This window comes from Rhinolophus hipposideros, assembly GCF_964194185.1.
Source record: "Rhinolophus hipposideros genome assembly, chromosome: 16".
Classification (NCBI taxonomy): Eukaryota; Metazoa; Chordata; class Mammalia; order Chiroptera; family Rhinolophidae; genus Rhinolophus; species Rhinolophus hipposideros.
This window is the reverse complement of record NC_138062.1, coordinates 24,522,257-24,536,739: the sequence shown is the minus strand read 5'-3', so window position 1 is coordinate 24,536,739 and position 14,483 is coordinate 24,522,257. Positions and strand designations below refer to the sequence as shown.

Below are 14,483 nucleotides of genomic sequence, written 5' to 3'. Positions count from 1 at the left end.
CAACCTGAACTTTTCACCAACAATTCATGGCTCTTGCATCACGACAATGCACCAGCTCACAGCACTGTCTGTGAGGGAGCTTTTAGCCAGTAAACAAATAACTGTATTGGAACACCCTCCCCACTCACCTGATCTGGCCCCCAATGACTTCTTTCTTTACCCGAAGATAAAGAAAATATTGAAAGGAAGACATTTTGATGACATTCAGGACATCAAGGGTAATACGATGACAGTTCTGATGGCCATTCTAGAAAAAGAGTTCCAAAATTGCTTTGGAGAGTGGACTAGGCACTGGTGTCGGTCCATAGCTTTCCAAGGGGAGTACTTCAAAGGTGACCATAGTGATATTCAGCAATGAGGTATGTATGTAGCACTTTTCCTAGGATGAGTTAACAAACTTAATTATCCGACCTCGTATTATTAATAATTGAGAGAATCTGCCAATAGATCTACCTGGATGCTAAAATTATTTTTACATAAGGAAATACTTATTTTCCTATTGTCTTTCAAGAGCATTGGGAATCCCTAAAAATAAGACCCCAAAAATAAGAAGTCGGACAATCAGCTTTAATGCGTTTTTTGAAGCAAAAAATAATATAAGACCCGGTATTATATTATATTATATGCAGTCTTATAGTAAAACAAGAGCGGGTGTTATGTTATGTTATGTTGTTATGTTATGTTATGTTACATTACATTATGTTATGGTATATAAGACCCAGTTTTATATTATAGTAAAATAAGAAGGGTCTTACATTAATTTTTGCTCAAAAGATGCCTTAGAGTTGATTGTCTGGCTAGGTCTTATTTCTGGGGAAACACGGTACACATATCCTCACATTTTATTCCTAACATTTCCAAAACCTTCCTAGAAGAATTAAAATTGTCCACTATTGAAATTTCTAATGAAAATGTTGCTTAAGTACTACTTAAAGTGTTTTGATCCACTAAGTTATTCAGTTTCTTTAAGTAATTCAGTTTCATTAGAAGCCACCAATCTAAAATACAATAAATTACTTGCTAAAAAGCATCAAAGGGCTTAAGCTCAAATTTCTATTGAAGTTAAATAGAATTAATTTAAAGTTTTAAATTTCTGTTTAGGCCAGTTGATAATAAACTCCACATTAAATTTTTGAAGCCAAAGAAAAAGTCATAAAGAGACAATAGTGCTGAGAAATAGAGATTAAAGTACTTGCCTATAAAGACTTTTTAAAATCTTTGTAAGAGAATAATGCTTTCTTCTTTGTCTGTTTCTGCCTCTGCCTCATATAGCAGAAAGATTCAAGAAAACTTTGATTTCAAAAGATTAGAAAGGCAAACTAATGCCTTCTCTTCCATATTTTAAACAGCTTTAGCAGAGTGAAGAGAGCAATCTAACACATTTGGATGGTAAACTAACTCAAGAGTTGAGAGCATCCAAGCAAAGTAAGACCCTGTTTCCCCGCAAATAAGACCTAGATGGACCATCAGCTCTAATGAGTCTTTTGGAGCAAAAATTAATAGAAGACACAGTCTTATTTTACCATAAGAGCAGGTTTTATACAGTATAATATAATACTGGATCTTATATTCATTTTTGTTCCAAAAGATGCATTAGAGCTGATGGTCTGGCTAGGTGTTATTTTTGGGAAAACAAGATTTGCTGCAAATTTAAGTGTTAAAAATTACTGAAAAGATGAAATTCAGACAGGTTTAAAAAATAATCAACAAAATTTTAAATTGAGGTTGTTTTACATCTAACCAAAAGCTATTTTTCAAAAAAGAGTTATAGTGCAGGAAATTTATGGTTATAAATAAATATAAACACTAGGGAACCTGAACAAAACTTTCTACTTGAATCTGATGAAATGCAGGCCTGGAAGTTTGAGTCATGTTTGTTGGTCAAGTAAGAACCATACTTTAAACAAAAAAAAGCACTCAATTAACAGGGCTATTTTTTCTGAAACTACTAAATACATAAGGAAGCCAGAGAGACATTAGGAATATTGAAATATTAAAATGTATAAAATATTGATTTTTTTTTTTAGTGAAATACAGGCCAAATGAATTGAAATTAGGACTATCCTAAGACATTAAGGATACATATGACTTTGACACTGCCACCACCTGGTGGCATGACATCAAAATTGTAGGTTCAGTTGTTTGTGAAGGAAATCTTTTCCAGGTTGGTTGATGTGGGGAAAAAATTTACTTTGAAGGATGGTTGTTCCAAACCGGTAACTCAAATGAAACATAGAAGAGTGTTTGGGTATGGTCTAGAAAATTCTATAGCTCTGCAGTCAGGCTTCTTAAACTCATCCAGCAAGCTGCTCCAAATAGCAAAGGAGAATAATTCCTCGGGGAAGGTTTGGAAGCCTCGCCCAAAGCTACCTACTAAAAAAGCAAAACAAATATAAAAAAATAAATCTTTTAAGTCCTATCGTGGAACTGCTAACAAGTCTCACAGTTGTAATATTAACTGTTATAATTTTGTATTGTTTTAAATTATTTACCAATAAAAATACTTAGTTTATATATTTCCCCTCCATCACCCACCCACAATTTTTGAGTTACTCAATTTCAACATATTTAACTCTTGATTATCTAAGATGATAGAGAATAAAAACATTCAATTTAAAGAACTTTTAAATGCATACAACTGAAATTTTGCAGACCCTGTTAGCTGCTTCTCTAAAACCTTTCTTTGTAAACAGAACCCCAACTCTGTTCAGATTGGGATGGAAATGTGCTCAGAGACAATGGGTCCCTTTTAGGTCTCAGATGGTGAACTATGATGGCTTACCCACCCTTCATATACTCGTTCTTCAGACCTGTCCAATGAGACATAAAAGGAAGCATACTTGGAGAAGGGGGAATTCTGAGATTTTCCTCCTGGATAAAAAGAGAGGGAGATACTGGACATTGACAAGGGTACATTTAGTGGCTGTAGTTGCTACTTGCATCCAAAAAGGGAAAGCCAAACAATGTCAGAGAAACCAGTCCAAACCTCTGATACCAATGTGTGATGATCCTGAAAGAGGCCAAACCTCCAAGCTTCTTATGTAATATAAAGAACCCCTAGTATTTAAGCCAACATGGACTACTTTTCCATTATTTGTGGCTGAAAATATCCTGATTTATGCATATAAAAAAGAATATATAGCAAAATATCAATGGTAATTAGTTTTAAATGACAGAATTGCAAATAATTTAACCTTTTTCTTTACTTTTTTCTACAGTGAATACTTTTCAAATTTATTAAAGAAAAATGTAAATGTCAATATTTAAAAATATTACAATATGAGAGCAGATGGATAGTCCACAAAGCATACATTATACATACACTAATAGAAAGTTGACTACCACATTTAAATGGCTTGTAATGGAGTTGTTATGGGTAAGAAATTATGGATGAGCTCTTTGAGACTCCACACAGATATACTTAATCAGTAGAGCTTTGAACACATTGGGATGTAGTTTGCTAACTGGCAAGATTATTTCTTGTAGCAACATAGAACATACATCAGGTCTGGCGATAAGAAAGTAGTCTAAGGCAGTAAACAGTTTTATTTGCTGAAGCAAACCCATAAAGGTGGACAGCATTTCCCAAAGTGTGTTCCATAGAATATTAATACCTCACCTCAGGAAAATGGGCCAAGTAAGATTCACATTTCACAATATATATGAATGACACCAGTAAGAACTTCTCAAAATTGATATGAAATACCTAGTGTTAACATATTTCATTGATATAAATCTAGGCTTTAAAATAATATTCCAGTCTCCCAAATCGTAAAGAAGGGTTTGTTTATTCCTTCCACTAGAATCTCATTTTTGAGAAACTACCATTTAGTGAAACTACCATTCATGAGATTTTAGCTAGCCTATGCAGCCCCATCTTAAGCAAATATATGTCTTCTGCTAAGATTTTTGAAATAAGGAAAAATAACTCAAATCCAGATAACTACCCTTGACGAACTAGGGATCCATCCCCAGGCTGGTCCCCAGTGTTTTGTCCCCCGTCCCTTCTTGCTCTGCACATTCTTCCTGGGAAGGCTCATCTACTCCTACGATTTCCCCTGCCACCTACATACTTTTGATTTCCCAGTTTTTATCCCGTCTACACCACTGCACTGAGCTGCATACCCGCATATTCAGCTACCTACTGGACATCTCTACCTGAATGGCTGACAGGCAGCTCATATTCAGTATGTTCAAAACTCAGTTCATTATCCAAACCTGCTCCTCTGTGGCTTCTAGACTCTGAAACTACTATCAATTTAGTCACCCAAACCAGGTAGATACCTTAGGTTTTTTTCCCTCTCCCTTTTCTCCACACCCAGTTGGTTTCAAACCTCTGTTGACTCTACATACTGGTATCGCTCAAATCTCTCCCTTCCTGTCCATCTCCACTGCGACCGTCTCTGGCCCAGAATTCTGAATTGGTGTTCCCGTCCCCTGTCTTCACTTTCTCCCATCAGCTACAGTCGTTATCTTAGTGCCCACCGGGTGCTTTCCCAGCCCTGAAGAGCGCAGTCCAGATTCCTCGGCCTGGCCTTCAGGCTCTCTGTCATCTAGCTCCTGCCACTGGCGAGCCTATAACCTGCTCTTACCCCTTCTGTAACCCTACACCCCAGCTATACCAAATTGTTCACAGCTTCCTGAATGCCATTTATTTTATCTTAGAGTGTTTACATGCTGTGCTGGACAGTTCTTTTTACTCCTCAAACGACCAAACTCCAACCTGTTCATTAACCAGGGATATATATCCATTAAGACCCATCTCAAAAACCTTTTCTTCTGGGAAGTTTGTATCCTCTCCTCCTCAGCAGAGTTTAGTGCTTTATTTGTGCTTTATTTCTTTTATAGAATTCCTGATTTCCACAGCAGATATGCTTTGAGGGCAGGGATAACTCAACCATGTTTATCCCCAGCATGGAATGCAGTTACTGAGACACGCAGAGACTAATAAATGTTGTTGAATGCATGCATAAATCAACAAGCACTACCTTAGTTTTTGCCCCAACTACTGTGTACCTGATCTGGAAGCCTTCCTCTCTGGCCCATAGCTTTTTCTTTTCCTTCCAGTCCACAACATACAACAGTAAAGACGGTTTCCAAAAAGTAGTAATGATTATAGTAACCTTACTTTTTTTTGGAATTCAGTCTTAGAAATATCACATATTATACAGGAATAATTAAGCATGAATTTTAATCATTATCATTATCAATGCTACCTAAACCAGACTTTCAGAGAATATCAACAGACAGCATATGTTCCCCATCCACACACAAAGACAGGCAACAAAGGGGAAATCTATGGTTGCTAAAAATTATTCTACTTACTTTAAAATCTGAACTTTATAGACTCGAAGTATACACGACTAGTGACTGTCGATTGTACCTCTTAAACTCCATAGTCTGTCTATTATCCCCAATCCTAGGGCCAGTGTCTTCGTTTAGGATTCATCCTCGCTTAGCTGGACAATTTCAGTGTACACTCCGGGGGAGGAGTATCCATACTGCCAACAGAACCATCTTTCTAAAATAAGGCCATTATCTCACTTCCCACTCAAAAGCCGTCAACTTAGCTACACAGAGCTCTTCGTTATCAGCACCTGCCTACCAATCTAGCTGGAGTCCATTCACCCCTCACACACAACTGAGTGGTACAAAATAACTCAGGATTCTCTCGCACAGCATGTAGTTCTACACACATCCGGGGTTTGCCTATAATAACAAAAGCTAAAGCACTTATTGTGTATTAGTCACTGCTGTAAGCAGCTCACAGAGAACATTTAATTGTCATAACTACCTTGCGAAGTAAAAAATATTAGGATCATTTTACAGATGAGAATACAGAGGTACAAGAGGTTTCTAGTAAATGGAAGAAGTTGAGTTTGAATCTAGAATCCACTCTTGAACCCCTATATTATATTGCCTTAACATACTGGTCTCTGTACCCAGAATGCTCCTCACCATAACTCCCTGATGAACTCCCATACATGTTTCCAGAACCCACATTTAAATGTCTCCTTCCTTAACTGTTTTCCTCAGCAGAATTAACTATCACCCTTTTTTGTATCACCATCTTCATCAGTCCTGCACATATCACACCATATCGCAATGATTTGCTGACATGTGTCTCACACGACTGTGAGGTCTTAGAAGACAGGAACTGCTAATTTATCCTGATGTGCCTCTCGTCAGTCACAATGCCTGACATAGCAAGCACTCGCTAATTACTGAACTGAAATAATTTCAGCACAGGTAATGCCTATTTTTATTCAAAAACATTTCAAGTTATTCACACTGTCCAACAGTGAACCTACTTCATTTATTCAGTTTTGGCACTAAAGAATTCAACATACTCATTTCTAACAACTGGTTTAAAAAATAATCTTTAAATTATCCTGAGAATCTATTAGTGTCTCCCGAAACCAATACGCTGTATCTGAAATCCAGCTCAGTGTCGACATCAAAATGCAAACCGACTCCTAGAAAATCTGCCCCAAAACTACCTTCCACTAGTAATAAATGGGTTGCAAACCAGAATCTGGGTGAAGAACCATGGAAGATCTTAGCAGATCTGGAAAACAAGAGAGTATGATCTCCATGACCCTTTAAATAAAAAAGTCAGTTAAAAATTGCTATAATACAGACTTGGTGTAGCACTAACGAAATTCTCTGAATCAGGGAATGGTTATCATTAAAACTAACTTCATATCCTGTTTCCTTTCATTCTCATTCACTTGTCAAATAGCTGCCGTATGCTAAGAACTGTGCTAGGTACTGAGGATATAAACTGACTAGAGATGGTGTTGAACAAAGTCACAACTGTAGCATAGTATGGTAGATCAGAGTTACGCTCAGGGTGCTACAGCAGCAACGGAAAGGAATAGCCAAGTCAGAATGGAGTGTGGAAGGATGGACAAGGGCAAGAATACAAAAACAAAAGCATAGTGGAAATGCCATTCCTTTTAGAAAAAGGCTTAAAAATGAGCATTTCTAATCAGTAGCGATCGGTTATTTCCCATACTGCCAGGAAACTCAGTATGAACAGCATGTCAAGTGCAGTAGTTATAACATGGCTCCTACCTAGTCATGTGTTACAGGACACCATCTTACATCTGTCAATATAAGACTATGTAAAACGGAGGAGGTCATTCCCTTGAAGTTGAGATTGTTCCTTCATTTTTAAGGCCAAGATATTTAAGGGAAAAGAAAGGGAGAGAACCAGATGACAAGAAGAATTGTTTATCCTAACACATTTTGTCTTGCTTTTCCTTACAAAAATTATTAGAAAGAACACGAACACACACACAAACACACACACACACACACACACACACACACACACTAACTGAAATCATTATCACACTGGAATATTCAGCAAGTTTCAGCCAAAACTCTTAAAACAGTTATCAAGAAGAAAAAAACCATCTCTTGACCTTTAATAATTTCTACTCATTCTTCAGGATACAAAGAAATGCTATTTCACTTGGGAGTTCCCACAATATAATTAATTTTAAGCCATATAAAAATTCACAATAAAATCACAACAAAGACATGAGAAAAGGGTCTGGTCATTTCTACTTTCTGTGGAACCAAAGGGCTATTTTTACTAACACTGAAATACCGTAACATATACGACTATACATATATTTCAGAAGAACCAGCAGATTTAAAGATGTATTACCACTCTCATCATCTCCACATAAAGCTTTTCTTGCCCGTTAAAGAGAAAAGGCTTCAGGAATGCATCTGTGTAACAGCTATCTAGAGAGGCTAGTTTAACAATGCTTTTTCTACCCATCCCAAATACTGATTTCAACTTTGCAGAAATAAATTACTACATCATATATTCTCAGCACCGTTAACAATAATATATTATTCACATATAGGGGAAGTTTTGCTTATTATCAGAATGTAGTAACTCTATTTTCTAAACTTAGAATCTAACTTCTAAAAACAACTCGATCAGAAAAAAAAAAACACCCTAAAAATATTTTGGCAATAAAATTTTCAGCTTCCCCAGTTTGGTGTATATGATAAAATCCAACCACTAAAACATCCCATAATATGGCCTCAATTTAATTTCTAACTTTATTTTTCCATTACTGTACAAGAAAAAAATTGCATATTCTTTCCAAGCTGGTCACCAACTATTCACTGAATGTAATTTGCTTTAAAGTTTTGTTTATCTGTGGTTACAAGCAAGAACTATGGCGTCAGGATGCCTGGATTTGAATCTTGCCTCCCCATCTACTAATACTGTCACCTTGGGCAACTTATTTAACCTCCTGGTGCCTCAGTCTTCTCATTATAAAATGAAGCTAATACCGACCTCATGCAGTTGTAAGAATCAAATGATATAAAACATAAAAAAGCTCTTCTGTGATCTGAATGTTTGTGTCCCCCCTCAAATTCGTATGTTGAAATCTAACCCCTAGAGGTAAGGGTATTAGGAGGCGGAGCCTTTGGAAGGGGCTTACGTCATGAGGGTGGAGGCCTGCAGAATGGGATTAGTGCTCTAATCAAAGAGGCTCCGCAATATGAGGATACTATGAGAAATCTGTGACCCAGGAGATTACCTGACCAGCCTCCAGAACTGAACAGAAATAAATTTCCGTTGTTTATAAGCCACCCACTCTGTAGTATTTTGTTATAGCAGCCCCAACAACTAACACAAGCTTTTAAAGCTGTACCTAGCCAAGTGCTCGAAAAGTTTTGGCTGCCCTTGTCAATATCAGCATCAGTGGCTCTCTCTGTCCCCCTCCACCCATCTAAATCTGCTCAACTTTCAGCTCAAAATAATCATTTCTAAGAAGTCTCTCTTAACTATATGGACTTATAAAAATCTTGCCATCCTCTAAACTCATATAACAATTAGGACCCATAGCAACTACAGTATTTGGCAATAATCTTACATAAATTAAATCTACATCGTGAATTAACTTTTCACAAAAAGTTAATCAGGGCCGGCCTGGTGGCTCAGGTGGTTAGAGCTCCATGCTCCTAACTCCGAAGGCTGCCGGTTCGATTCCCACATGGGCCAGTGGGCTCTCAACCACAAGGTTGCCAGTTTGATTCCTCGAGTCCTGCAAGGGATGGTGGGCTGCGCCCCCTGCAACTAAGATTGAACACGGCACCTTAAGCTGAGCTGCCTCCCAGATGTCTCAGTTGGTTGGAGCCGCGGGCTCTCAACCACAAGGTTGCCAGTTCAATTACTCGAGTCCCGCAAGGGATGGTGGGCTTCGCCCCCTGCAATTAAGATTGAACATGGCACCCACTGAGCTCCCAGATGGCTCAGTTGGTTGGAGTGCATCCTCTCAACCACAAGGTTGCCGGTTTGACTCCCTCAAAGGATGGTGGGCTGCGCCCCCTGCAACTAGAAATGGCAACTAGACCTGGAGTTGAGCTGCGCCCTCCACAACTAAGACTGAAAGGACAACAACTTGACTTGGAAAAAGGTCTGGAAGTACACACTGTTCCCCAATAAAGTCCTGTTCCCCTTCCCCAATAAAAAAAAAAAAATCTTAAAAAAAAAAAAGTTAATCAACTATGTTTTTTCATAAAAAGTTGATTAACTATGTAAGGTATGTATCGTCCCTTCCAAACTGAAGCATAAGTTATCTCTACAGGAAACACATCTACTATGATTTTTATATTGCCCAAAGGTCTTGTTCCAGTGCATGCACAGAGCAGGCACACAGAGAATATCTGTAGAAATCGTTAATGCAACGCACACACAATTGATGGCTTGTTTGCTATTTTAGAAAATGTTAAAGAAAAACATAAATTATAATCATGAAGCTTTTAGACAGTCTTAACTAATGAGCAACACACACAACCTTAAGGCAGAGGAGAAAAAAATGTGTTTCCTGACTTAATTTTCGTATCTACTACCAAAAAAAAAAAGTCTATTCTCAAGAGATGAATACATTCCAGCACATAATTGGAATCACTGACAGAACCAAAGCGGAACAGAATGATGGGGGTCGGGGGAAGGAATTAAGAGTTCCCCCTACTCTAATCTGGAAGTAATTAACAAGAAACTCAAAGGAAGCGCACATTTTACTTTGGCAATGTGTTGAATAAATCAATCCTTCAGTGCAACCTTGAATTTGGAATCTGGTTCAATTTAACATTAACTGAGTGCCTTCTATCTTCATAGAAATCCCACCATCTCTTGCAGCATTTTTAATCTCTACCGCTCATTCAAGAAGTTAGCCACATAACACTTTTTACTCTTCATTTCACTCTTTTATGTCTATATGCATTAGCTTCGGCACAGGTTACAATTCTTTCTTATAAAGCATGGATCTTGACTTCTACTTTTTCAAATTACCTCTGATATGTGGTAAAACGTATTACACAGAATAGATTCTCAAATACTTGTTCTGACTGAAGGGCTACCAACCTTTTACAAATGACATATTAAAATCCTGCTCTTCATTTGCTTCTGGAGGGAACAGAATAAAAGGTATTAAAACTACTGCTTATGTGTTAGCCTCTGATTTGACCTCTGATTTCTGAGCAGGTGTGTAAGACTAAGCTTTGACCTGCAACTTGTAAACAGAGGTGGGGAGAGAAGGGTTTATCACAAAACGTATTGGATGCCAACTCTCAGACCAGTAGGGAGAGGAGTATATTATTAGTAACTAATTAGAACTTTCTATTCCTTAAGCATTCAGAAAAAATAAACAATGATATTATGCTCACTTCTTAAAAAGATTCACTGTAAAAAATAACAAAAAAAACAAAAACCAAACAAACAAACAAAGATAAATAAAAAACAGATTCACTATACTAGCGTACTAGCAAGAATCTCTTCCTTACTTCTGTTAAGGTTTGCCAAGCTCCGTCACTTGCTAAGTAGAGATTATGCTAAATCCAGAAGCAAAGAAATGAAAAGTGTATATTTGGCCTTTTTTTCTCAAAGGCAAAGAGTTTTATGAAGTTAACCAAGAAATACTTCATTAGCTACGGTTATGCCCAGTTTCAGACATGAATTGCCTAGAGCAAAGGTACAAAACCAGAAACACCAACCATAAAGAAACAAATTAATAAAGTAGACTTCATCAAAATTAAATACTTCTACTCTTCGGAACAGTTAAGAGAATAAAAATATGAATGACAGGTTGGGAGAAAAACATTTCGAAAACATTTTTCTGGTAAAGGATTTATATCCAGAAAACATAACTGTCTAAACTGAATAAAAGCAAATAACCCGATGTTTTAAAAGGCAAAAAGATCTGTACATACATTTCATCAATGAAGATATATGGATGACAAATAAACACATGCAAGGATGCTCAACATTATTAGTAACTGGGGAAATGGAAACTGAAACCACAAGACATCACTATACACTTCTTAGAATAGGTCTCACACCAAGCATTAGTGGTCAGAGTGTGGAGGGCCCGGAACTCTCCAGGCACTGGAGTATAAAATGGCACAGCACTTTGGAAAACAGTTTGGCAATCTCTTAAATAGTTAAGCATATGCCTACCACATGACCCAGCTATTCAATTTCTAGGTTGTTTTTACCCATTATAAATGAAAACAAACGTCCATACAAAGAATATATTGATAGTCGTATACTCGTAACCCAAAACTAAAACAGACAAAAAACCCAAATGTCCATCACAGATAAACAAACTGTTGTACATCCACACAACGGAATACCATTCAGCAATAAAAATGAATGATTAATACATACAGCAACTTGCATACATCTTAAAATAATTATGCTAAGTAAAAGAAGCCAGGAAAAAGAGTACATACTGTATGATTCCATTTATAGAAAATTCTAGGAAATATAAACTAATGCATAGTGACAGGAAGCAAATCAGTAGTTGCCTGGAGATGGGGGCAGGGAAATAGTAGTGCAGGCAAGAGCAGGAAAGACTACAACGGGGAATGAAAAAACTCTTAGGGTGATGCGTATGCTCATTATCTTGACACTGGTGATGGTTTCATGAAGGTACACATTTGTCAAATGTATTAATTTATAAACTTTAAACACCAGTAGTTTTTGTATGTCAATTATTCCTCAATAAAGCTATTAAAACTAATCAAAAAGACTTATACATGGGAAAAATTAAAAGAATTGAAAATCTGAGGTATGAATCCTCAAGCTGCGGGAGCTTGAGAAGGTGTCTGAGAGGAAACATTTAGAATTAGCTAAGTAGAAACGAAGGACAAGGAAATTTGCAAAGAAGAATAAAAAAAAGAACAAAAACCCATGAAGACAGGAAAGTGCAGTAAGGCCTAAAAGTAAATTACCCTCTATAAAGTTTTTAATTACATAACTTTTTTTAAAAATTGCTGGGTGATGAATATGCATGTCATTTCCTACCAGGTTTCCCCAAAAATAAGACCTAGCCGGACAGTCAGCTCTAATGCGTCTTTTGGAGCAAAAATTAATATAAGACCTGGTCTTATTTTACTATAATATAAAACCAGGTCTTTATAATATAATAATATAATATAATGTAATATAATATAAATATAATATACAGGGTCTTATTTTACTATAATTTTTGCTCCAAAAGACTCATTAAAGCTGATTGGCCAGGTAGGTTTTATTTTCAGGGAAACACTGTAGTAGGAAAAAAATGCAGCATCATGTTTAAGAAACAAAATATGGGCAAAAGATCTGAACAGACATGTCTCTAAGAAAGATATATAAATGGTCAGTAAACACATGAAAAGATACTCAATTTCATTAATTATCAGGGAAACGGAAATCAAAACCATAATGAGATACCACTTCATATCCACCAGGATGGCTAAAATCAAAACGTCAGGTAATGACAAAATTTGGTGAAGAAGTGTGAAACTGAAATCTTCATTCACTGCTGGTAGGAATGTAGAATGGTGCAGCCACTTTAGAAAACAGTCTGGAAGTTCTTCAAGCAATTAAACACGTTATCTTATGACCCAGCAATTCCCCCAAAATATGAAAACACATGTCCACACAAAAACTAATACAAGATGTAAATAATAAAGGAAAATGTGTGTTTGGTAAGCAGAAGGGAGTGGTATTTGGGAACTCTCTGTACCTTCCCATCAATTTTCCTATAAACCTAAAAAGAACTAAAAATACTAGAAAACAATATCACAGCATGTGGGAAGAAAATTAAAACATTCTAAGGTCCTCGTATTGTTTAGGGGAGAGAGGGATGTTGATTATCTTTAGATTTTGAGTCAAATAATGTATGTTAAAAATTTAACAGAAACCACTACATGAAAAGATTCAGTAAAATAAGTTTCTTTCTTACAAAGGCAATCTACTATTATTTTTTCATTAGTTTCAGGTGTACAAAACAATGTAATAGTTTGACATGAAGAGACATTTTTCTTAATAGGACATACAGATGGCCAGCAGATATATGAAAAAATGCTCAACCTCACTAATCATTAGAGAAATGCAAATAAAAACCACAATGAGATACCACCTCACTCCGGTCAGAATGGCCACCATCAATGAATCAACAGGCAATCTATTATTTGTAACAGTGGTGGCTTACCTGAGATTCCAGAACCTCCAACTTACGTTTCCTTGCATGAAGAGCTTTACTTGGAAAAGCCCAATAATAATTAGATGTTCCAATCCTCTCACAGTCAACCATACCATCATCAACTAAGCTCTGAAGAACGTCTTTTACTGACATAGCAGCTAAAAGAGATAATTTTTAAAGACTCTACATTAAGATACATAAATAAAATTAAAAGGCCAATAATGGGAAATACTTGCAACAAATATACATCAAGAGTTAATAAATAAGGAGCTTTTAAAAATAACAACCAAAAAAAGACAAATACTCCAATAGGAAAACTAAAGTACACCAATGAGCATCTACAAAATATGCATGGTCAAGAAACAAGAAAAATGTTCGACCCCATTAATAATTGAATAAATATAAAACAAAGCAATGAGATATGATTTCTTGAGTACCAAATTTAAAAAAAAACTAAAAAATATAATGAAGGATTCAGGGAAATGGGTACTCTCAACACGAGTGGAAAAATATGGCAGTATGTATCTAAAACCTTAGATTCATGCATGCCTTTTAGGTAGCAATTGCACTTTTATAAATTCAGCTAAATAAAATAATGATGGATATGCATAAAGATGCTTGTCAAAGCACTGTTTTCAATTGTAAAAAACTGCAAACCAGTACAATAACTAGACTTTTCAAAGTATCTTACTGCAATGGAATACAATGCTATTATTAAATTTATGTTATAAAATATTTAATGGCATGGTGTATATACATTCAATACGTATTATATAGAAAAATAAAGGTATAATACAAAATATATTGTATAGAGGGCCGGCCCAGTGGCTCAGGCTGTTGGAGATCTGTGCTCCTAACTCCAAAGGCTGCCAGTTCAATTCCCACATGGGCCAGTGGGCTCTCAACAACAAGGTTGCGGTTCAATTCCTGGAGTCCCTCAAGGGATGGTGGGCAGCGACCCCTGCAACTAAGATT

The 14,483-nt window shown here is 36.4% G+C and overlaps 1 protein-coding gene across 1 annotated transcript in view; it reads right to left on the bottom strand.

Moving 5' to 3' along the window:
• The window catches only part of MND1 (meiotic nuclear divisions 1), a gene marked incomplete at both ends in the record, with an annotated part of 49,265 nt that overhangs the window by 22,439 nt on the left and 12,343 nt on the right, over positions 1 to 14,483 (bottom strand). Inside the window, one exon of the mRNA XM_081077358.1 lies at positions 13,518 to 13,666. Within this exon, the coding sequence (XP_080933484.1) occupies positions 13,518 to 13,666 (149 nt within the window). The remainder of the gene's footprint in view (positions 1 to 13,517; positions 13,667 to 14,483) is intronic.